Raw genomic sequence first — 26366 nt, forward strand, 5'->3', positions numbered from 1 at the left:
ACCTGAAGGGAAATCAGCAGGGATTCAAGAGTGCACCATTCTGGCTTAAGCCATTTTGGGCGGGAACCCCTCGTGGTGTTTTAAGCATTCTGTATAGCTATTGAAAAATAGCAGATCTACAAGCTCATAGCACGCTACCGAGTGGCGCGCTACGAGCTCTTAGGTCTGCTATTTTTGAAAAGTCGTGAAAATGTGGCGCACGTCTTTGAATATATATTTCAGAGCGAACATTTTTAACAAAAAATTGGCTTCTGAGGGGTCCCTGGAACTACATATTTTGATATGGGGGTCCGTGGCCCAATAGAGATAATTCTGGGGTCCTTGACATGAAAAAGGTTGAGCGCCAATGACATAGAAACGACATAGGTTTAGGATTTAGAAGCCTTTTTTAAATCGACCTCAGTCCAAAATGGCTTAAACTGCTGGCTTAATCTCAATACCACCACTACTCAGAAGAACCACGTTCCAGCAAAGGCAACAGCTCTCGCTCTCCTTAACGCATTTAAATCAGGAACACCTTTTGGGGTATAGTTCTCGCTGTAGTGTACAGTATAGCAACATAATTCTTTTGTAAAAAAAAGATATATCAATATTTGAAGCTTTTCAGAAAACGTGGGTCAGGATTTAGAAGGCATGTTTAGAATCGGGCCTCAGACCTATATAGCTGCACCTCAGACATAACCTGACTCCGCCGGTATTGAGTTCACAAGTTCCCTCCTCGGAGGAACTCACTGCTGTCGCCATCTGGCGGAGTTTTACCATGTGCATTACATTCACATGCACACCAATGGTGGAGGCAACCGTGCAAAGCACCAAGCAACCTCTTTGCTCAATGACACTAAACCAGGAGGAGGAGTCAGGGGCTGAACTAGGAACCTTCAGAATCCCAAGTGGCCACACTAGCTTCTGAGCCACACTGTGAAACTGAATTCTTGCACTTTCTAAATCTGATCTGCACAGCGTAACCACATCCTGTTTTTTTTGTTTGTTTGTTTTGTTTTTACTTTTGGCAAATCCGTTGATTCACCTGGGGACGGAATTGTGGTTGTGGCTGCATCAGGAGAGAAATGTTGCACTCTGTGTAAAGTCTACGGCCCGACATAACACAATAATATTGCGTATAGTGTAATTTTTGTCTACAACCTTGTCAGATCATTCACTTTTGGGTCCTGGCCCACTAGTGCGGAAGCATTACCATAAAGTAGAGCAACACGGAAGAACAGGCTTCATGCTTCCGTCTGCATTTGACATTCAGCTGCGTTTAGAGGATGTTTTTGCCTGCTTATTATTTCTGCATGGCTGTCTGAACTAGTCATATCACAGAACTTGTTTTTCTATACCAAAGAACACTTCATATTTAGTTTGCACTTCTATGCAGAAAGTAGACATTTTTGGTTTCAGATTGATGGTTATATGGGAGCCATTGGGAGGATGTTTTCTCTAAAGGTTGTTTGCACTACAGCTATAGCAACAGTACAGTAATTAAAGTTATTTTACAATCATTGTCTATCTTTTTTCAGTGAAATCCATTACTTAAACAAGAACTGATCAATTATGAAATGTAAATAGAAGCCGGTGTGCACGTGACGACGTGCACATGATGTGCACAACAGATTTGAATTGGCTTGTATTTGTCACAATGGCCAAAAATGGCCATTGTGACACATTGGTGTCAACGAGGTGGCGCTGAATGAGATATTATTAACAACAAAAGGATCTGTCGAGGCGACTCTGTAACTGACACTGTAGCCTTAGCCTACTACAACCTGTCACGCCTCGCTCCTCTGCCTTTGAATTTGAGCTTTGACTTAGGTCCAAACCACTGGACTAATATTTGGCTTGAGCTTAATGGTTATGTGGTTGATTTGTGTTCTGTATTTGCTTAAGTCAAGAAAGGAAGTTGTTGTTACTATTCTTGCCTTTGTACTTGTTTACTAATACTGCAGTCCTTTGGACTTATTCTGTTATTTTCTGTATGTTCAGTATTTTGCCTTGTCTTCCTGTTCTGTTTGGTTTTCTGTTACTGTTTTGTGTATCTTATTTTGTAGTATGGTCCCTAGTGTTTCCTGTCTGCCTAGTTACTGTTCCCTACCATGTCTCACCTACCTAGTGATGTGTCAGTGTTTTCACCTGTGTCCTCTTAGTCCTGCATGTTAGCCTATCCTGTGTATGATTGTATTTTGAGTTCACCTGTGTCTAGTTAGTCTTTGTCTATTTATATACCCCAGTTTGTTCAGCTCCTTGTCAGATCGTCTTTTCATGTCAGCGTGTATACTGTGTCCTTATTTTGCCTGCCCCATTTTATGGGAAGTTTAAGTTATAGTTTAATAAACATCCTGAACTGTGAATCCTGCCTTTTGGTCGTACTGCTTTTGGGTCCTCTGAACGCACCATGACAGAACCAAAGGACCCTTTTATAACAATAAACTCTGATGGAAATACTGAAGCTCAAAGCTTTTATGCCTATCCTACATGTTGGTTTATTTACAAAAGTTAAGTGAATGAACACGTTTATTTTTTTCTTTCCGTTTAGCCTACTGTTCATTTACTAAATCCTACTGATCAGCTCAAAACCAACATATGGTAACAGTTATCCTTGTTGGAAGTTCTTGTGATTGTTTTAAACCACTATTTTGAAAGCAAAATAGGCCTAATGTAATTGACGTAATTATAATCTCATATCTTTAAAAAGACTGGTCACCAGTTTAGGCTCTGAGTGCCAATTCTCCCATTATAAAAAAGAGAGGACGTTTTTAAAAAAGAAATAAAAAAAAGAAATGTTTTTTTGTTTTTTGTTTTTTTACGTCTTTACGTCTTGGCACCCATTGCAAAGACGTCGGGGTTACGGGATTACGTCCCTGGCACTTAAACAGAAAAGTTGTGTGATTATTTTAAGTAGGCCTATACTTATGGGTGAGTATATGCAAAGGGAAAAAATAATTAATTGATACTTAAATAAAAAACAACAAATTTACAATGCAACTAAATAATAAGAAATATTACATGAATATCTGGTTGAATACAGTATTTCAACTAGAACTGCACTCTGTCGAGTGCATACGTGCTTGTTGCACACTAGTAGGCCATAAATGGCCAACTAGTGCGCAAGCAGAGCGCGCAAGTACTTTCGACCGCTGTAAACTGTCAAATCTCAGTATCTCTGTGAAGGAACGTTTGAAATGGATAATTATTAGATGTAACTATTTGCTACCTACCTACTTTATGCATATAAACACCTATTATTATTAAGTATGGTTCAAGTTTCTATCTATATAAGAAATACAGTTTTATCGATGTAGATATATTCTGGATCCCTTTTAAATTTTTTAAAGAAAAATAAATCATTGATATGTGATGAAAAAAAAGTATATAAACTGAATTAAAATATGTTATACAGTATAATTATTCTATTATTTATTCTAAATTGTCAATTGTTTTAAATGTATTTCATCTTGGAATATAGTGATACTGTATTAATACTAATCATGATCAGAGTAATAGGTGTCTCTAACTTCAATTTCTGTAATGATACTTTCACATTTGTTATAAAATATACATGATCTAAAATACTCCCGTAATCTGTAGTTGGATTTGTATTTAATTGTTTAAAGCCTAATCTTGACATGAAGGTGATGTAAGACATACGTATACCATACTATATAGAGTATGTAGTTGTAAGTTGATTAGCGTTATACTGTGGTTACTTTGCGCCAAAAACCGTGCCAGCCAACCCGCCACTTGATGCGTATGCAAATAAAACAGCGGATTTGTGCCTGGTTTGCTGGGACCAGATTACATAAATGACCATATTTCTTACGTCATCATTGAGAGCTAGTCATACATATACACACCATGTACTCTGGTCCCAGCAAATCAGGCACAATTTGCTATTTTATTTGACTGATTATGTATATAGTATACGTATGACTAGCTCTAAATGATGACGTAAGACATACGTATACATATACATATACTATATAGAGTATGTAGTTGTAAGTTGATTAGCGGTATACTGTGGTTACTTTGCGCCAAAAACCGTGACAGCCAACCCGCCACTTGATGCGTATGCAAATAAAACAGCAGATTTGTGCCTGGTTTGCTGGGACCAGATTACATAAATGACCATATTTCTTACGTCATCATTGAGAGCTAGTCATACATATACACACCACATACTCTGGTCCCAGCAGATCAGGCACAATTTGCTATTTTATTTTACTGATTATGTATATAGTATACGTATGACTAGCTCTAAATGATGACGTAAGACATACGTATACATATACATATACTATATAGAGTATGTAGTTGTAAGTTGATTAGCGGTATACTGTGGTTACTTTGCGCCAAAAAACGTGACAGCCAACCCGCCATTTGATGCGTATGCAAATAAAACAGCAGATTTGTGCCTGGTTTGCTGGGACCAGATTACACAAATGACCATATTTCTTACGTCATCATTGAGAGCTAGTCATACATATAGTCATACATATACACACCCCGTACTCTGGTCCCAGCAGATCAGGCACAATTTGCTATTTTATTTTACTGATTATGTATATAGTATACGTATGACTAGCTCTAAATGATGACGTAAGACATATAGTCATTTATGTGATCTGGTCCCAGCAAACCAGGCACAGATTTGCTGTTTTTTTTTGCATACACATCAAATGGCGGGTCACGGTGAACGAAGACCGGGCGAAATTATTACTTGCGCGCTCTGCTTGCGCAAGTAGCTAACACGAGCTGAGTGGCTATGTCTATGGGCTATGTCCACATGCATGCACGTGAACGTGATGTGCACGTGATGTGCACGTGACATAATTAAAATACAGCCCTATACTTAAAAAAATCCACAGCACACCACTGCCAGGGAGTGCACAAGCTGCCTCATGCTACAGAAACAGGAGAGGGGGCCTCGACAAGACATACTCTTACCCACTAACCTGGTTAATGTAATGATGATAAACTTAAACCTGTATAACGTAACTCTCCTGCAAAACCACTCTAAAGGAGCACTTACAGGTTCAGAACTGGCCTCATTAAAAAAAAAGAAGCCTACCACCCCAGCTCAAACTGTTTACTGTAGGTACATGTCTTTCTTATTTTAACTTTTCGATTTCTACTCGTTTATGTGTTTTTCATAGTATTTATTGATAAAGGACCCCAATGGAAACAAGCCATAGTGCTTTCTTGGGTTTAAAACCTCTTAGCAGACCTTGCATTGAACTGTACTTTCATGTGCATTTGCTAATATACTGCTAATAAAGTATTCAATCAATCAAAAGTCCACCATTGCATATGCCAGTGGTTCGGTGAAAGGAATGGAATGTGAAAGGAAGAATTCAAGGCGTTCTTTTCCTTCTCATGTGACTCTCTCTCTCCGTCACTCTCCTTTAGCATCTCCACATGTCTGCTTCTGTCACTGTGGCACACACACACACACACACACACACCATCCTCGACAGCACAACCTGTAACTATGGCAACGCTAATCTTCTAATCTATGTGCTTTAAAGTGTGTCATTTCTGACCCTGAGAGAGGGGAAAATGGACAGACACAAAGAGCTGTGTGTGTGTGTGTTTGTATGTGTGTTTGTGTGTGTGTGTGTGTGTGTGTGTGTGTGTGTGTGTGTGTGTGTGTGTGTGTGTGTGTGTGTGTGTGTGTGTGTGTGTGTGTGTGTGTGTGTGTGTGTGTGCATACAGTATGTGCAAGTGTTTGCAGTCAACAATCAAGTCATGCCTGGCCCATTCATATGGACACTCACTAGGGACACAAATGGAGTTTCTCCAGAGACCAAAATAGCATAATGTTGGGCATTTGTTTGTTTAACTGTATGTAATGTGTTTTATTTTCGTTTTATTTTTCTTTATGTCATTATTTATTTATTTTTGTTCTGTATTTATTATTGTCAAAACATTTTGTGATAAGATTTTGTTTGTATGTGTGCTGCCATGGGGATGTGGGGGAAAAAAATAATATGTCAATTGTTTTGAAAATACTTATTTGTACTGTAAAGAAAATGAATAAACATATGTTAAAAAAATATATATATATAGCATAATGTTGATTTCCTCAGTTGCTTCCTCAAACATCCATCTCTCTTTCTATGTTTCTCCCTCCCTGCCTTTCTATCTCTCTCTCTCTCTCTCTCTCTCTCTCTCTCTCTTGTCTTTAGTACAAATATCTATTGCCTTGTTTCAAAATATCCACATCCATTAAATCCCTTTTCCTCAATTACCCCCCTCCCAAACCCTACTGTATGTCTTCGTTATTCTCCGTATGTAAATGTCGTACCACCCCCCACCCCCCCCCCCCCCCCCCAGAAATAGAAATGTGGATGATGATGAACACACGGATGGAACCTTATTTTTAGCCCTTGTTTTTAAGCATGTGAAAACATGTAGCGCTATGTTATAATTGGCGGTGGTAATGAGGTGTGTGTCAGTGTGTGAGTGTGTGTGTGTGTGGGGCGGAGGGGGGGGGGGGGGTAGGTACACAGGTGCGCACGCACGCACGCTCACGCATGAGAGATGATAAAAAGTGAGGTACTCAATGGTAAAGATACAGCATACAGTATAGCGGTGGAGAAAGAAAAAACACAATTCTTACAGTGAACATGAGTTGGCATCCTCCCAGGATGTAGTCCAGGAAAGTGTAGTTCCTCGTTATCTAGAGACACAACAATCATAGCATTACAGAGGAGACAATATTTGCATCATAATATTCATATTCATAATCATAATCATAATCACAATCACAAACGCCCAGGAACTTGCTCAGACCAACGGTTTCCTAGATTCCTAGATTGATTGGCCAATCACACCCATCTTCAACGGATTGGTGAAGCTTTGCAATTAGTCCCCACAGGACGTCTTGATAGTTAATATTCCGCAGACATAAAAAATCTACCTAAAATGACTAGTTATCAAGCAGAAATGTATTTTGTTTTAATAAGCAAGTAAAATCCTTTATGAAATCGATACAATTAAAACACTTGGCACATGGTGCTGAAGACGTGTCGCAGAATGCTAAAGATGTGTGGATACATCTTTAGGTCTTTTTGAGGACCGCTAGCCCCTCCTACAGTATATTTTGGTCCTGAACTCTTGTCACATTTGCCATTGACAATGAAAGGAGATTTACGTCATATGTAGATGAGCAAATCGGCTATTTTGTCCTAACACAAACATTAAATGCCATTGACAATGAATGGAGAATTTACGTCATATTGTATGTAGACGAGCAAATCGACTTTTTAAAACACAGTGTTATATTTCAGCTCCTGAGCTGAATTAAAGAAGAGGAAGAAAACATTTTTTTTAAACATTGTATCATGGTTAAAAGATAATAACATATGTTGACAAATTAATTCATGAAGAATGGATGATGTACGACGACAAGAGTGCCCCTCACTTCACATGGGTGTGATTTTTTATCTATATAAAATCCATTTTAGTCCCGTCCCAGAGCTGCACGCTGCCATTCACTTCCTGGTTTTTGGGTTGACAATCTCTCTTATTTATTCCGAATCTACACTGCGCAGAATCCGCAGATTGATCATAACGCTGATGTTCTGTCCTAATTTTTGACTTCCTTGTTTAGAATATTAAAGGTATATTCAGTGATTTCACTCAAAAAACCTTAGGTTTCGTTTTTGGCTGGGACCTAAGCCTTTCATCCAATCAGGATAGAGAGCCAAAAACGAAACCTAAGGTTTTTTGACCCCCAGGGGTTAACTGGGGACAGGGAGGAACTCCTTATATGGTCGGCACACTCTATAGTAGGGATTATCACAACAAAACAAAAAAATAAGTGATATTTGAATTAAGTGAAATCACTGAATATACCTTTAACGCTTCTAGAGAGAGAGATCTGTTTTACGACAGCGATGTAGTAAAGGAAGATTCCAGTTTTGGGGGGGGATGAAAGGCGAGGGTTTTTAGAGGAAAATCTCTCTCATTTGCTTGGCACTCTAGTGCGGTGCCTTTATTCAAGGCTGCAGTTTCTATTAGCCTGAAATTGTGGGAAAAGTGGTAGGCTTAACTGCACCAATGTTAAGGTTGAAAATGGGTGAAGTACTTCTTTAGCTTGATTTTATATAATGGATGTCCACATGTGGAGATAAGTGACATGGTCAATGATATGACTTCATTGTTACACCAGGGGTGCGTTTGGATGTGCACTCATTTATGAGTTTGTATTCATGAGTTCTCATTCATTTATTTCCGGGGTGCACTTGGGATATAGCGCGCTATTTCCAAGTGCACCCCAGAAATAAAAACATCACACCTGTGTGAAGTGAGGGGCGCTCTTATCATTATACATCATCTCATGAACAACTGAATTTATGTGATTGGTTAGCCGATTTGCTCGTCTACATATGACGTAAATCTTCCTTTCATTGTCAATGGCATTTAATGTTTGTAGCCACAAATGTATGTCATATTTGGTGGACATTTGACCAAATTTCTCCTTTCATTATCAATGGCAAATATGAGATGTGTGGACAACATTTTCGTCATATTGGGAGGCCCATATGACCTAATTTCCCCTTTCATTAAACTATATTGAACTGAATTTATGTGATTGGTTAGCAGATTTGCTCGTCTACTACATATGACGTTAATTTTCCTTTCATTGTAAATGGCATGTAATGTTTGTGTTGGCACAGATTTACGTCATATTTGGCGGACATTTGACCTAATTTCTCCTTTCAATTGAATGTTGATGAATATTATCAGAATGTCAGAAATGCATGTATACTGGACCGGTGGACCCCCGCGTGCCCTTTTCTGTTGGTTTTATTTTTGCATACATGTATGTATGTATGTTGGGGTAAGAATGGTGGTCCCTTATTGGCTGTTGATGATGACATAACTAAGGTACGTTGGGTCAATAACAGGTCTAAAGTAATAGTAATAGTTGTAATAGACATTCGTTAGAAGTACTTGCACGCTCTGCGTAGGCCATGTTTGATGAATTGAAAATGGTGGGCCCTGTTGTAAACAAGTGTAATGCTTTATGGTGTCGTCCACTCACAGTTAACAGTTTTTGTATTGAGTTGTACTTGAAATGTACTGTAATTCTGCAAACTGTTAATAAATCAATCAATCAATGTATGGCCTACTTGTGTGCAAGGCGCAAGTTGGCACCTCGACAGAATGCATTTCTAGTTTATAAATATATTTTATTGGCTGAGCGTGAAATGTGACGTATGAGAGCGCCCCTCACTTCACACGAGTGTGATTGTTTTATTTTATTGTTTTATTTATACATTTTAATTTTTTTTGCTGTATTTTCATTTTTAAAGCTGGTCCCAAGGGTTCCCTGTATTCCTTTGGGTTTAGAAGCTTTGGATGCACACTTGTAGCATTGGTCACATCCTCCTTACTCTGATGGTAAAGGAGGCAGTGGCTGTACAGACACTCTGCCACTCTCGGGACTCGTTTTGTGATACCAAAGGTTTGGGGAATGAATTCCTGGCATTTTGGGCAAAGCCAGGAACCCATCTAGTATGCTAGCTGGGTTCCTAGATTTGCCCAGGTTAATGTGCTTATTCTGACCTATTACTATGACTTGACTGGTGCCCGGCTGTAGAGCACCGAGTCGGTAACGATGAAAGTTGGAGATCCATGCTCCACCCGGCTATGCAATACCCGTGTTCTGATGTCAGAACAGGCCAGCTCCATATATGGACCCTGAGCAGGGGCCCTGTCCATAGCCCGGGCAGAGGCCTTTTGTGACAGTTCTGGACAACCGTGGGTTCGACTGACTCCACACCGGGCACTGCACTCCGTGTGGGTTGTGGAGTGCGTGTGTCAAATTTGAAGAGGGTAGGGCGAACGATTCCCGAGTTACGTGGATTACAGACGTACATACAGAGACATGGTGCATTTCTAAATAATTGTCCGTCATTTATAATGTTAGTTGTGCTTTGCGGACCCCTACAGTATGTTTTTAATGTGGCATGGCAGCGTTGACAGCAGTAGCAGGCTGTGGAGCAGTGGTCTTAGTGACAGCAGTAGCAGGCTGTGGGTCAGTGGTCTGAGTGACAGCAGTAGCAGTCTGTGGGTCAGTGGTCTGAGTGACAGCAGTAGCAGTCTGTGGGGCAGTGGTCTGAGTGACAGCAGTAGCAGTCTGTGGGTCAGTGGTCTTAGTGACAGCAGTAGCAGTCTGTGGGTCAGTGGTCTGAGTGGCAGCAGTAGTAGGCTGTGGGGCAGTGGTCTGAGTGACAGCAGTAGTAGGCTGTGGGGCAGTGGTCTGAGTGGCAGCAGTAGCAGGCTGTGGAGCAGTGGTCTGAGTGGCAGCAGTAGTAGGCTGTGGGTCAGTGGTCTTAGTGGCAGCAGTAGCAGGCTGTGGAGCAGTGGTCTGAGTGGCAGCAGTAGTAGGCTGTGGGTCAGTGGTCTTAGTGGCAGCAGTAGCAGGCTGTGGAGCAGTGGTCTGAGTGGCAGCATTGACAGCAGTAGCAGTCTGTGGGGCAGTGGTCTGAGTGACAGCAGTAGCAGTCTGTGGGGCAGTGGTCTTAGTGACAGCAGTAGCAGCCTGTGGGGCAGTGGTCTGAGTGGCAGCAGTAGCAGCCTGTGGGGCAGTGGTCTGAGTGGCAGCAGTAGTAGGCTGTGGGGCAGTGGTCTTAGTGACAGCAGTAGCAGCCTGTGGGGCAGTGGTCTGAGTGGCACCATTGATGGCAGTAGCAGTCCGTGGGCCCCTGGTCTGGGCGGTACGCTGAACGGATATCACGCGAGGCACTAGAGACGCCAGTATCATGGTACCCGACATGTTCTGGAAGTGAGGCTGCACCTCTTTGGTGGCCGGCCTTGGAGTGAGGCAGAGCTGGGGCATCTGGCCAGTGACTGGATATAAGGCTGTGGGACATTTCTTGGCCTGGGGCATAGTAGCAGCTACGAAGAGGACCGGCTGGTAGGGATTGATGGCCGGGTTGGGCCCTGCACACACTTTGTTGCAGCGCTGCATGTACTGGTTGGCTATGTAAACCTGACGCTCCTCCTTCCGCTGAGCCAGGGCCACGTACACAGGCTTGGTGGCCACGACACGCCCCTTCATGTTCGCCAGTGCTTTGCTGGCCTCCTCCGGAGACGAGAAGCAGACAAAGCCAAAGCCTCTGCTGTGCCCGCCGTCCATCATGACCTTGGCACTGGTGATGGTGCCAAAGGGCGCGAATTCCTTGCGCAGGCATTCCTCGTCGATGCTGTCGTCTAGGTTTTTCACGTACAGATTGGTGCCCTGGTAGCGAGTCACGCGGTCCTCTTTCATTTGGTCAAAATTGTGCTTGAGCTCGGTATGTCGCTCCGCCTTCTTCTTGGCACGTCCCACAAAGATCAGCTTGCCGTTCAGCTCTTTCCCGTTCATGTCGTCCACTGCCTTCTGGCCGTCTTCGTGCCTCTCGAAGCTCACAAAGCCAAAGCCTCGTGACTTGCCACTGTCGTCCCTCATGATGCGAACACTCGTCATATCGCCATATTTACTGAAGACCTCCCGCAGTTTCTCTTCATCTATGTCCTCGCCGAAGTTCTTAATGTAGACATTTGTGAACTCCTTGGCTCGGGCGCGTAGTTCAGCGTCGCGCTCTTTGCGAGATTTGAATCGGCACACAAATATTTTTCGGTCATTGAGCAGCATACAATTCATCTTCTCAGTGGCCCGTTCAGCTGCCTCCGGAGTCTGAAAATGCACAAAGGCATAGCCTTTAGAGCCGTTCTCGTCACAAACCACCTTGCTGGACAAGATATCGCCGAAAGCAGAGAAGGTGTCAAACAGGGCCTTGTTGTCGATGGACAAGTCTAGGTTTCTGATGAAGATGTTGCCAATGCCACTCTTTCTCAACGAGGAGTCGCGTTGGGACCACATGATGCGCATGGGCCGTCCCCTGATCAAAGTGTAGTTCATGGTGTCCATTGCGTGCTCGGCGTCTTCAGTTTTCTGGAAGTTCACGTAAGCATATCCGAGCGATCGCCGCGTGATCATCTCTTTACACACCCGAATGGAGACGATGTGTCCGGCGGGCCTGAACGTGTCATAGAGCATGGCCTCGGTCACGTCCGGGTACAGGTCTCCGACGTACAGGGAGGCTGTGGGAGTGCTGGGATTCATTTTGACTCGTTCTTCCGGCAACTTGGACGACTTCTCAGCTGCTAGGTCAATAATAAAAAAGAGGGTTTCAATGTTTCAATACTGAGCTGAAATGTCTGGTGACAAAGTGCGTGGTCCAGCTTTTAAGCTCAATTGCCTCAACACTCTGATGTCATTATGATGTCAGCTCCATATTTGGTGATGACTGACATGGAACTCCATATTTAATTTGTATAGTTTCAGGTCAGCCTTGCCCAACTATGATAATCCATGATGTCAGACTGATCTCTAAATACTCTGATCAGCAATACCAGGAAACCATAGCAACCTGATATCAATAAACATGGATGCTGTGAGTCGCTTTCTCTGTTCTCATTCACTGCCAAATACATAAATGATCCACCTAAAATGCTTTGCATTTCATATGAAAATCTCTACAATATTGAAAAGGCCCAAGCGTGGGTGTCCTAGTCAAGCAGTAAAACTACATTGAAAATAAAAGCTTGCATGAAATGACCAAACCTGCCTACCGGTGTCACAGGTATAGGCGGTAAAAACGTGTACGTCACCAAGAGGGGGGCGGCGTCTGAAAAGCTAGCGGCGCCATTCTTGTGGGCTTTAAAGTCTAGCCCACATCACTCAGAATAGAGTGAAGGTGGTGTCAATATTGAGCTCGATACCTTACAAGGACAAGGAAAATGTCGTGAACAAACACGGCTGTGCTTAGATACTTTGTTGAACGTTATGTCTCCGCGCCCGTGCGCCGTACAGCCGAGATCCAAGCCATTCTACGTCTTTTTGTAAACTCGTCAATCTGGGTTCCTTGATGCTGTCTCCATGCTGGAAAGCTGAAAATCTAATTCCATTTTCTGACTTATTCCCTCAACGTGACCTGCTGTGGCACTTATTTACTGAGCAAGTCTGCACCATTATGAGGTCAGTTTAAACAAAGAACGTATACAAGGGAGACATCTCTGTATCTGTCTGTCTCTCTCCGTGTCCCTTTTGAGCCCATAAGGAGATATCGGTATCTGTATTTCCATAGAGAAAGTGGGTGGGTGACAATATTTTCACAAGAAAAGGCAAAATTAGTAATTACCTACTTAGGTTCCATCCTGGAGGCAAATCTTTCCTGTGATAAAATGGCTACCTATGTAATCAAAAAGTTCAATCAAAGAACAAGATTCCTTCACTCCTCACTGGTCAGCAAAAATACTTTGAAGACCCTAAAGGAGCCCTCATACAAGGTTTATATGCCTATGCATGCACCATGACCACAGCATCTCAAAACCCTACAACAAGGCTCCAGACATCCCAAAACAAACTGGTCAGGCTACTACTTGGCCTTACACCCACCTCACCCCTGCTCACTGTGGTTGTAATGGCTTTGCTTAGCGTTGACGATACTGTACAGCCATACTTTAAGTCACAATTATAATAAACTCTCACAAATGACAATAGCAATGCAACTCAAGTTCTTTTTTTGCTTTTTTTTTTTTTGTCTTTTCAGGCACTACTGATGTAGGGCTAATTCTTATGTTACAGCACAATTTCCAATTACACTACGCTGCTTTTTAATGGGGACTTTACTGCCAGTTAGGGTAATTCCTGCCGGCAGCCAGGAGATACAGTTATTAGTATGGGACAGCCAGGAGATACAGTTATTAGTATGGGACAGCCAGGAGATACAGTTATTAGTATGGGACAGCCAGGAGATACAGTTATTAGTATGGGACAGCCAGGAGATACAGTTATTAGTATGGGACAGCCAGGAGATACAGTTATTAGTATGGGACAGTGCCACGGTCGGGACATAAGAGTGGAGATCGACAAGAGATCGACAGACTTTGAAACTAGAGGGCAACTCCAGTTACTGCACATAGGGTAGGCTATATACTTAGAGTATATATTAATAGAGACGGCACCGAATTTCTCCTCCCATCCACTTGCATTAAGTTGCTCAAAAGCGGTGATTTCACTCCTCCTTCCGGGTAGGAACAGAGTGCATTCTGGGATGGATTGGGCCAAACTCATGAACGTGCTTGCTGTTGACTATCATTGCACGTGTTTCATCATGAACGTACGCAATGATAGTCAACGGACCAGCACGTTCATGTGTTTGGCCCAGCGCTGCTATACCAAATTCGGCCACTATGTCCATTTCACCTCAGGGTTTCCACCGGGTGCCGTCTCTATTAATATATACTCTAAGGCTATATAGCCAGAATGGACATTGCAGCGAGAGGGAAGCATGCAGCGGCAGTCAATACACAACGACGATTGTGCAACAAAATGGGAACGGTGCTAGAGAGATTCGAGGGGAAATAAATAAATAAATAAATAGACCAGTCATTCCCCAATAGTGAGGGGGACATTGAGACCCTAATGACCCCCTCTCTGGCGCCTATGGTATGGGAATGTGTGTATGTATGAGTACAGTACTTCTACTGTGTACTGTGTATGCAGGTACAGTATGTGAGTGTGCGTGGGTGCATGCGTGGGTGCATGCGTGTGTGCGTTCGTGCGCACATGCTTGTGTGTGGATCCTTAGCATTAGGCCATAATATGTGCATCAACAAAATGAAAGGGAAGAAAGAGAATCAATTATGAAAGCTCAACGTGATATAGCGCTTAATTGTGGTTCCAGCAGGCATCTAAAAGCCCATTGTTCCTTCTTAATGTGTCTTCGGTTGGGCTCAAAGAAGCCTCACTAATGAGTTATTCAGAGCGGGTCACACACGCGCACACACACACACACACACACACACACACACACACACACACACACACACACACACACACACACACACACACAACACTCTAAGCTCATGTGAGGTGAACAGAATTTTTCCATTTGATTTGTGTCAGTCTGCATTGCAACAAATCACGGTTTGTTTGAACAAATCAACTTTTCTTTTTACATCAGACATTTTTTATTTCCCCCCCGAAGTAATGCTAATCCCCCCATTTGTAGCACCTGGCTGTCACTGCCGAGTGACACCGACGTGTTGCATTGGTCATTGCACACGTAAGTACCACGCTGTCCCCCCCAAAGATTTTTCAGGAGCACACATACATGCACATGCATCGATTAAAAACAACCTTCAGTCCACACCTCAACAAAGTTTACAATATGATGCCGAATGCCAAGGGTCACACCCGCACGAATGAACATAGTCCGAGCCTGTATGCATATACACGTACGTGTGTGTGTGTGTGTGTGTGTGACATCACACCAGGCACGTGGAGTCTCTCTCTTTCTCTCTCTCTCTCTCTCTCTATAATATATAGGCCTACCTATAATATACTGTATGTCCCGTCGTGTCCCGTTTAGACACTGTGACGGCCCCCTGGGCCTTTAGTCTACTATATGGGGTTCTGTGTGTGTATGTGTGGCTGTGCCTTTAACCATTCCATTGCAGTGTTGGAGGGCGGAGCCAGAGATGATTAGTGGAAGAGGAGACACCTGGCCAGTGTCCTCCCCAAACACTATATAAGAGACCTGCTCTCACAGCACTACAGATCTGCATTTCTCCACAGGCTGCAGGGGTGGCCGCAGGAGAGCACCTTTGTTCTTTTGTTTGTTAGTTTGGTTATAAGTTTTGGGCAGCATGTTTCCCTGCCAGTTTCAGTTGGAAACTTCAATTCTTTAATTACTATTTCTATTATCAAGTATGAAATAAAATACTTATTTTTGGATTGTCCTCGGCCGGTGTCGTTTCCCCTTTTTCATTATGGCCCCAGAGCCAGCCATAACAACACTTACACTTAAACTCTATATCTGCAACTAAATGCAACAGGAGCGGGCGGGAGTGGGATTAATAAATCCCTCCCGTCGCGCGCAGGGCTCTACTGCCAACACCCACCGTTTAGTCTGGGGGAAGATTCTCAAACTCTTCTGGTTCGGGGCCCACATGAAAATCCTTATCTCATCTGACCACTTAACACGCTAGTGGTCAGACGGCTCGGCTGCGCGTGCGTTTTCAATGCATGCTTAGTTCAATCAACTGTGTGCTGATGATGCAGTATGCTTTAAGTTCCTATTGGTGTCACTATGAGAACACGTTTCAAGGAGAAAATTATCATGTCATTATCATATGACATCTTATCATATTATGATTAAAATAATATTTTCCTGACAATCATTTGGGGGGGGCCATTGGGTTAACCCAGGATTGCAATGCCCCGGCCGGCTCACATGCGTCGTGGCGGCCCAGTTTGCAAAACATGTATACGTCAGCACTGTTTCATATTCGCACTCTTTAGATTTAAATCACATAACATTACTTTATTTATTAGCTAGCCAGCTTTAATCTACTTGAGCTTGGATGGGTTTTAGTTGTTCTTTCATTCATCCATCATACCTTGCATGACTTAAGAATGATAAGCCCTGAGTTTTTATAATTCTTCTTTTTCTTCTGTTTCTTTGGGTTGATACACTCAAACTCCACCTGTAGGGACAAAAGGAAAAAAGCCTAAATGTACAATGCAGTGTAAATTTTGATTTAGTTTTAGTCATAGTCTTTTGAATTCAATTCCATTTAGTTTTAGTCACATTTTAGTCATCTGAAATGTTTTAGTTTCAGTCCAGTTTTAGTCATCTAATAATACAGTTGATTTTGTTGACAAAAATGTATTTTGGCGGGCCTTGATGGGCATCATAATGACTGACTTTACACTTGGTTGCATGCTGAAAATAGCTGATTTACAAGTTCACAAGGCGTTGCAGCGTGACAGCGTTGTGAGTTTGTAGATGTGCAACACTCGAGTGCAACCAAAAATAAAATGACTTGTCTTTTAGTTCTATTAGATCTCTTCTCCACTAGTCCCTCCCTGACATTTTATTTGTTGACAAAACTGTCAGTATAGTCTTAGTTTTAGTCATCATAACTTAGTTTTTATTTAGTTTTCATCAGTGAAAAGATGAATGGAATGCACAGGCCCAGATTATGTTGATTATGTAGATTTACTAGATTATTTATGTAAAATAACACGTCAACAGCTCCAAATGAGTTTGCGGTGGTAACTAATTCAGACAAGGAGCCCGGGGCAATAGCATGCTCATTAAAACAGTCCAGCTTGTTAGTAATGTCACATCTGGTGACAATCTTCGACTGTCAATGCGTAGGGATATTTTCCTAAGCTCTCAGTTGGTCGATGGAAATATTAGAGAGATGTTATCCTGCTTTAAATAATGGAAGTGATGGCGTGAGAAAGAAAGGAAATCAAAGAGGTCGCACATCTCGTAGCCATAATTCAATTAACCTTTTTTTTATATTTTACCAACAAACAGGTTTTCTTTTTCAGGGTATATACCCTGAAGACCTGTTGTGTTGAAACATTGGTAGAAAAAAACATGTTATTGCATCATGTAAATACTCCAACACAATAGAACAGGAGCGCACACCACACCAGTAATGGTGCTGACCACAGGAGATATATAACTGTTTCAAAGAAAAGTGGTTGCACAGCTCATAGCCACTACGCAATAACATTTTTTGTCCAACGTGTCGAAATGTAAATGTCTCTCTTTCTCTCTCTCTCTTACACACACACACACACACACACACACACACACACACACACACACACACACACACACACACACACACACACACACACACACACACACACACACACACACACACACACACACACACACACACACACACACACACACACACACACACACACACACACACACACAGAGAGAGAGAGAGATAGAGAGAGAGAGAGAGAGAGAGAGACAAGCATACACACACAGAGACAAGCATACACAATGAACAAACACATGCATAACTAACTAACTAACTAACTAATCAGTAGGTGTCTTGTGTGACAGACATCCTCTAAATATCTTGTTGTGTTGGCTATGGCTCAGTTTAGTTATAAAGGCTTTTTAACATCTCTCTCTTCTCCATCCCCCACCTTGCCAGTCTGTGTCTTTTTTCGTCCTTATTCAGTTTTCTCCGCCCAAACATCATTACTACACATGAACAGACTCTGTGGGAGAACAAGGTATGTGGCTCAGCACACACACACACACACACACACACACACACACACACACACACACACACACACACACACACACACACACACACACACACACACACACACACGTACAAGGGCATACACACATGCAGGCATCTTTCTGCAGTGATACTCTACATGGCTATACATGTTCTGTTGCCCACCCTGGGTCTACAACAGGCAGTAAAGCATATCTCTATGTTTGGTCTATCTCTACATTATTTATGGTAAGTAAAACAAAAAAGAAAGACAAGAAATAAAACATTTTCAGAAATTAAGAATAAATGTCAAAAAGAATGTAACTGCATTTCATGAATAAAAATGGGAGTCACTATGACTAAGACATAACCCTGTCACACGGCAATGGGCATATACTGATGCCATCAGGGATCTCCATATATGGGCATAAAAGTGACAAGTAATGACACCTAGAGAGACCTCCATATATGGGCATATCTGTCACGTCACAAAAAAAAAGTAAGTACTGGGAATAGCAGATCTACAAGCTAGTAGATCGGCTAGTGTGATGTTTTGAGAGGGGATCTGGGACGCTGTCGATGGGGAATGGATTTTAAGACATGGGGTCAACTGTTAGCCTTAGTTAGCCTATGGTAATTTATCATCTGTATTTCCAGAGCCTCCAGGTCCTTTCCTGGGTTAACTACATTCGCTGTTGGTATTCAGTGGGAGCCTTGAGTATATTGGCTGGGTAGGTTTTGGTATTTTGTTCTATTTTAGTCATTTTGCTATATTTTGTATAATGTATATTACTTACTTATTATATATATGTATAATTTGTACTGAGGGCCGGGGTAACCAGATGTATTATGTGGTCTATTGTACTAACTAAGTTAGTTGTCCTAATAGGCCACATAATACATCTGCCTTTCTGACAGAAATACTGGATAGCGATGTATGTTGGATATTACTGACACTAACCGTAACCTAACCTTAACCTCACAGGGAAGCCATATGTGGACGGTGTCCACATATGTTGGACACCGTCGTAGTCTAAAACTTTACTTTGTTGTTTGCGGCTGGCACAAAAACAGTGGCATAAGCAGGACGTCTATTGACTAACGAGCCATGTTGCCGAGCTGAAGTAGAATATGACAACACCCAACTCCTGTAAAAAGAAAGAAAGCCCCACCCAGTAGGGGAGTGGAAGCCATCTCCTCCCCACATTTCCGGCAGAAGCCATTGGCGGTTGATTTCACCCTTCTGCATCACATGCCCATCAGTCCTACTTTTAGGATCATGATTTCCCAGCTATATATAATAACCCCTCTTCCCTTCTGTTTCTTAACTAATATATATTTTTCTACATGTTGAATAACCTTGACACTTTTCTTACATCAGCCTCTGGGACTGTTCATTCTGAACCCGTACCAACTTGGGGAACACTGTCCAGCATATACAGTATATGATTAATGCTATGTGTTTGTAGGATCCCTCACTCCTATTTGTGCGGGTGGCGTAGTCATTTCATAATATAGCCCTGCTACACTTGCTTCTGATCAGACTGAAGGAAATACACTTTACATTTATTTAATACATTCATTTTCGATAATATTACAATTCCCCAAAAAGGGAAATTGCAAGCTCACAAGTCACAACACATTATGATGCGAAGCGTTGTGAGCTTGTAGATGAACACATTTTTCTATCTGTTGTACCAAGAAATAGAGTATACTGTATTGTTTGTTTAGATAGATCAATAGATCGATATATAGATAATAGGCTGACTGTCAAGAAATGGGCAACACAAGAACAAAAATCAATAAACACAACAATAGATACAAATAAAGATAAAGATACATAAAATTGCCTGGGTTGGCGGTTAAAAGAACCTTTGTTAGATACCGTTATTATTCCCATGGGGGAAATTCAGCATAATAGGTGGTTAAGAAAATGTTCCCCCCTGCATAAAAGCAATAATATTGTAATACAATGATTACAGACAGACAGACGAGGAATTCATTCATTAATAATCAGTGTTTTTACCTCCAGTGAGTTCTGTGCTTCACTCATCTTAGTGACAGTGGTCTGGAATTCACCGATGAAGTCGTGGCCTCCATCGTTGTCATAGTCATAACAAATGACCTGTCAACATGTAAAAGAGTAACTGAATATGTCACAAGTCGCAGTATCATCAATCATACACGCATGAAATCACTGTATGTACATTTTGATTGAATGTATGATAACATTGTGTAGATGGTGGTAAAGAATGGTCATGTAGAAATGATATCAAGAAATACAATATAATCATATTCAGGCACACACGCATGCACGCACGTGCACACACAGCACTGAATGCCAGTCAGGGCTGAACTGAAAGTGTATTGCATGGATGGATCATCAACCCTATATACTTCATTGATCAGAGTCCCCCAGGGCTCTGTACTGGGAACCCTCCTTTTTTCGCTCTACACCAAATCTAAAACACGTCGCGCTGTGACGTGTTGTGGGCTTTAAGACCTGCTGTTTTCGCTGAATATTCACCCCAGACTAGGGACGCTGAGATGCATACGGTACATCTATTGTCGCCGGCTCTTGTTTTTTTGTTTTTTTTTTAAGATATTTTTTTTGCGGCTTACACCTTTTTTATTGATTTTTGAAGGGACAGACAGTAGGCTGACAGGAAATGGGAGAGAGATGGGGGGATGACATGCAGTAAAGGCCGTGTCGGGTTCGGGAGTCGAACCCGCGGCACACTGCGACTGGATTACCAGTCCGGTGCCCAGACCGTTACGCCACGGCCTGGGCCGGCTCTTGTTAAATGTACCGTATCAGAGCCATGCACATCTCCATGTAATGTACAAAGTATGCCTGCATGTGCAAATGACAAACACAGCAACCGTCCGAGCACTGACCTTGATGTTTCTGTCCACGTCTCCATTGCAGAGTGAGATGAGGGGCACGGTGAAAGGCTTCCACACTGGATCCAAGGTGTTCTTTATGACCTAAAAACAACATACAAAGTGTAGATACTAGGGGTGTAACGATACATTTTAACAGCGATACGATACATGGTTGACGATATTGGTTCATTATGGCGATATGATACGATTCAATGATTTGAAGTCGATACAGTAACTATTTAAAATACATTGACATTATTTTAATGAATTAAACCCCTCTTTTTCTTTTTTCTCTACTAGATCATTCTGTTATGGATATGCTGTCTGCGAGTTAGCTTCATCCATTGTATCAACGGGATGACACAATGTGCCACATTGGAGTTATCAAATCATGTTATTCTTGAGCCTGATATATCCATCAATAAAGCTACTGGAAAGTATCAGCTGACTTAAGCCCAACTTGAACTCACCTCTGTCCTGTGCACCAGCATCCATTTGCCATCATCTCCTTGTTTATGGAACTCCAGATACGGGTCTGACTTACCAAAGAAGTCCTGTAGAAAAACAACATTTCAGAGACAATGTTTTTTGCTACATTAAAACATATTATGAAGAGGTGATGAAGAAATCAAGTGAAACAAAACTGAGAAGGATGTTATGCCTTATTCAGGTTTTCATTCAAAACTATCTATGCAGCGCATTAGAAGCTGGCCTAGGGCTTTGAGTGGGAGTACTGTACATACGTACGGTATACAGTGTACTGTACTCACGTGGTGTGTGTATTTGTGTGTGTGTGTGTGTGTGTGTGCGCGCACAGGCGGTGTGTTGACACGTTTTAAAACATCATACATATGGTATACATACAGTGCACTGTACTCACATGGTGTGTGTGTGTGTGTGTGTGTGTGTGTGTGTGTGTGTGTGTGTGTGTGTGTGTGTGTGTGTGTGTGTGTGTGTGTGTGTGTGTGTGTGTGTGTGTGTGTGAGTGTGTGTGTGTGCGCGCACAGGTGGTGTGTTGACAGACACGTTTTAAAACATCATGTGTGTTCTCGTGCACTGTGAGTGTGTGTATTCCCATGCCCGGGTGTGTGTGTGTGTGTATACCAGCTACCTTTTTATCCAGCTTCCTCCCACACAGGGTCAGACTGATGATTCTGTTATCAGACAGCTCCTGGGCTGTTATCTAAGACAACAGTTACAATTGCATCATTAGCTGCAGATGAAAATACAGAACAATGTCCGCCTCCTCCTCATCTTCATCATTATCATCATCATCATGGACAATAACAATGGCTACAACGTTGTTAAAAATGATTCACATTTATGTCACAGTCGTGAGTCTCAAATCATCATCATCATCGTCATCGTCATCATCATCATCATTGTTATTATCAACAAGATCACAATTATAGTCAAGGATATACTTAGGAACCAGCAACAGTAACCACACTGACTGAGTGTGATGATCTTTATCAACAGCAGCATCACTGCAGTTACAAATACTGTGCAAGTGTGTGTCGGTGTGTGAAAGAAAAAGTGAGCAAGAGAGATGGAACATGCACGCGGCACACACTACGCGCACACACATATCATATCATACTATAATTCAGTCAATGTCTGTCTGTCAGAAACACGGCCGTATCTCCTCATTGCCTGCACCAATCACTCCCACTTTTCACACAGGCATTGAACATAATGGAGGTCTTAACGAAGCCCTTTTTTCGATTTGACACATTAATGATTAATAATGAATTTATTAGTGAATTAACCTCGCACCCTCACACACCTCCGCCCCTTAGCGACACCTGCATCACAGGCCACCGTTCTCACCGTTACCCCAATGGCATGCTTCCTCTAGCTACTGCCGCAACACAACAAAGAGTGCCCTATACAATTTGGCGCCGCTGACTGTGTGTGTGTGTGTGTGTGTGTGTGTGTGTGTGTGTGTGTGTGTGTGTTGCATCCTTTGGCCGTCTTCTCCTACTAAACTACACCATTTGCACACATCTCACCATGCACAACAGCAACAGCTAGCCTGTCCACACATCAACCACTACTTTGCATTCATATTCATGTCATATTTACAGTACTACGACCTTCACAGTGACCGGGATATTTCCAACCCCCTCAATGTCCAAACTCGCTGATCTGCTCCACACCACCTCAGGCCCCTCCCCCTCTGGCTGCTGTCCTTTGCACGGACAGGCGATTGAGGCTGGCGAACACTCTACCTTAGTAACAGTAGCCTACGCATCGACACAATTACTACATACAACAAACAACATGCCACGAAGAACAGCCTCAAGGACCCTAGCGCATTCTCCAACGCACCTACCCTTTTTCACACCGCCCCCAGGCAGGCATCTGACCACACGGGGAAAACAACTTATGTCAATCGACATAACTTACCAGAAGCGGGTGAATCTTTGGGGAAGCATCGCGGCCAACACGGAGGTTGCGAGGCAGACAGGCACCTGAAAGCCAGCTCTGACAGTTGGACGGGGGCATGCTAACGTGGACCCACGCGCTGATTCGAGACCACATTGTCCGTTCCCGAGACCACCACCTCCTTCGCCGTGCCATACAAATAGGCTACATGCAGGCTGAAAGTCTGGACACTGACAACGACAGGTTACAGCCCTGCACGCACCCAGCGTCACACACTGAACAGCACAATCACACTGAATGCTTATCTGTATAAATGGAGACGTTTTGTTAACCGCCTACCGTTAGGTTTAAGTCCACCCGGACGGGGAAGTAGCAACAGCTACATTATTGAATTGTTGAATCATAACAATCAATAATCCACCACTCGACGGAAGGGGAAGACAGATCCCGTGCTGTCGGAAACAACACAATGACAAAATACAGATGCAATGACCAGCGCTGGCTCAATATCTCAGGAACGACACATTCCTAAATCACAAAAAACATCTCATTCTTAACCTGATTAGTTAAAGAACAAACTACAACTTGCTTTGAAGCCCCAAAAGCCAACCTCAGAGTTTAATACCAGTAGCTTATATGGATCTCTAAAACGTTTAATTTATATAGGCCTACATTTATTATTGTTCCCATTGACTTCACTAAGAAAACCAAACACTCCATTTCAGGTACTTTTCCCTCGGAATTCGATTTTGTTTTTATTTGCACGGTTCACCAGGCAGTAGCCATTAGGGTTATCGCTTGGACACCCAGCAACATATCCATCCATCCATCTCTATTAGCCTACCTTTGTGCCCAACCCAACTTCCCAAGACCATCTGTAAACAATTCCCCACACTGAACATAATTTGCTGTTCATATATTCAGAACAGGTAAGGACTAGTTATTATAAATACATACCGAACTGTCGGTGCATTTATGGACATAAATACTGATAAGAGTGCTCTTGAGAGCACTCTAGCAGTTACTAAAATTGTGCTGTAGTGTCCTTCAGCAAGAATGTGAGGGATCAATGCTAACGGCATACAGGTGAACATTGACGTTAGGCCTAACACTCTTATTTTTCTTACCAATATGGTTCCCTTCCCAGCTGGCTTTCCATTGGCTAAAAGCAGTGGCCTGTGAAGTTTCTTATTGGATACAATCTGGTGACAGAGCAGACAAAATGACAAGTGAAGTGAACATATATGGATTTTTTAAGTCAGGACAACATTACAGACCATGGAGGTCTGTCACTGTGTGTAAGGGTTCCAAGTGGAGACTTTCTTCATCTTGTTTAAATATAAATACTTCAAAATTAAACACGTTATGCTCAGCATGATCTATAAACTGTATAGCTAACATGGTATATGCATATTAATCTTATATGGTGATCGGATCATCAATGGGACTCTGGGAGTACAGATTGTAAACTTCGGATCATTTTGCACTCCCCTCTCGCACGCACGCACACACACACACGCACACACGCACACACACACACACACAAAACGTCCATATTTTTTTAACACCATAGATTTCACTGGCCCTGCTGTTTCCTTGCTGCGCTTGACACAGCCAGTGTGAAGGCGAACACAGCAAAATAAATATGCAAGAATGATGAAACTTCTCTGCCCAATGGCATCGAGTCTATACTGTAGAGGAAGTAGAGGTGTGAATGTGAATGAACTGCTATGGAGACTAATGCATCATGGTCTACTTCTATAATGATAAATCATTCATTTTAAAAAGGGCCATACCACTCCAAGTGTACAAACGAACTCTCCCAGGAAGTCGTGTTCGTAGAGCTGCGTTGCACACTTGTCTTCATCAAACAGGGCGAATCGAAGCTTCTGCACCTCCTCGAAGTGGTAGTCCACCTGAAACTTCACTCCAAACACTGGGTTCAGGTTGTTCACTGCTGTCTCTGTGCGGCTGATCTAGAAGACAAAACAAACACTGGGTTCAGATTGTTCACTGCTGTCTCTGTGCGGTTGATCTAGAAGACAAAACAAGAGAAAAATAAAATCCTTGAAAATAGCTTATTTTCTTTTCTTTTTTTTTATAATAATATTTTTTATCCCACAATTTTGCAACCCAGTTTTTTCACCCAGTGCCAATTATCTAATATAATCCTGGGTGCTACACTTCCTCTGCCAACCTGGGGGGGCAGCGGACTGACCTCATACTGCCTTCTATGCATGAGGAGTCCAAGCTGCTTCTTTTCACCTGACAGGGGGGAGTTTCCCCGGCCGGACGTAGCGAGTGGAAGGAACACGTTATTCCGACCAGTTCCTTTCCCCTCCTTTCCCCTCCATCAGGCGGGGGGAGGTAGTTTAGAGACCAGGATTACGGCATGTTTTTGTGAGGGCACCTACCCTAGGGGACACGGGGAGAACATGCAAACTCCACACAAAAAGGCCCTTTCACCAACCCCGCCTCGGGTATGGGCACTGATGACACGGAGGAGGGAACACGCCCCCAGCTCCCACAGCGGGAATAGAACCCAGGACCTTCTAGCTGTGAGGCGACAGCACTACCGACTGTGCCACCGTGCCCCCATAATAGCTTTGGACAGTGATAGATAAGACACACACACCCCCCTACACACACACACCACGTGAGTACAGTACACTGTATACTGTATGTACTGCACTCCCATGTGAATTTGAATGTCACCATCGACTTGTATGTTGAAACCCATATCAACTTCTCTTCTGTTTTCTAACAAAGCTTTGTTGCTCAGCTATTAGCTTTGCTTAGTACTTTTATAAATAGATAAATAGATAGATAGATGAACAAACAAACAAACAAACAAACAAGAGTTTTGAATATTATCTTGAGGGTTCTGTTCCCAAACCCGTTCCATGAAAATGACTATTTTTATCCTCAGGACATAGGCTAACTGTAATTGGGCCTCAAAATGTACCCCAAAAAGGACCATGATTATA

The 26366-nt window shown here is 42.6% G+C and overlaps 2 protein-coding genes across 2 annotated transcripts in view; both read right to left on the reverse strand.

Moving 5' to 3' along the window:
* Positions 1–26366, reverse strand: part of cpne2 (copine II) — a 58860-nt gene that overhangs the window by 22160 nt on the left and 10334 nt on the right. The window contains exons 3-10 of the mRNA XM_083763376.1: positions 25176–25355; positions 24507–24581; positions 22103–22174; positions 21462–21545; positions 21004–21093; positions 20132–20230; positions 16459–16545; positions 6617–6676 (exon numbers count right to left, since the gene is read on the reverse strand). Coding sequence (XP_083619502.1) covers positions 6617–6676; positions 16459–16545; positions 20132–20230; positions 21004–21093; positions 21462–21545; positions 22103–22174; positions 24507–24581; positions 25176–25355 — 747 coding nt within the window. The remainder of the gene's footprint in view (positions 1–6616; positions 6677–16458; positions 16546–20131; positions 20231–21003; positions 21094–21461; positions 21546–22102; positions 22175–24506; positions 24582–25175; positions 25356–26366) is intronic.
* On the reverse strand, positions 9965–12115 carry LOC310857987 (polyadenylate-binding protein 4-like; the record flags this gene model as incomplete). Its single annotated transcript, XM_083764031.1, has 1 exon — positions 9965–12115. One exon carries the CDS (start codon positions 12113–12115, stop codon positions 9965–9967), a length of 2151 nt encoding a protein of 716 aa, XP_083620157.1.

The sequence above is a fragment of the Protomyctophum parallelum genome (assembly GCF_964188405.1).
Source record: "Protomyctophum parallelum genome assembly, chromosome: 4".
In the NCBI taxonomy this organism is placed as follows: Eukaryota; Metazoa; Chordata; class Actinopteri; order Myctophiformes; family Myctophidae; genus Protomyctophum; species Protomyctophum parallelum.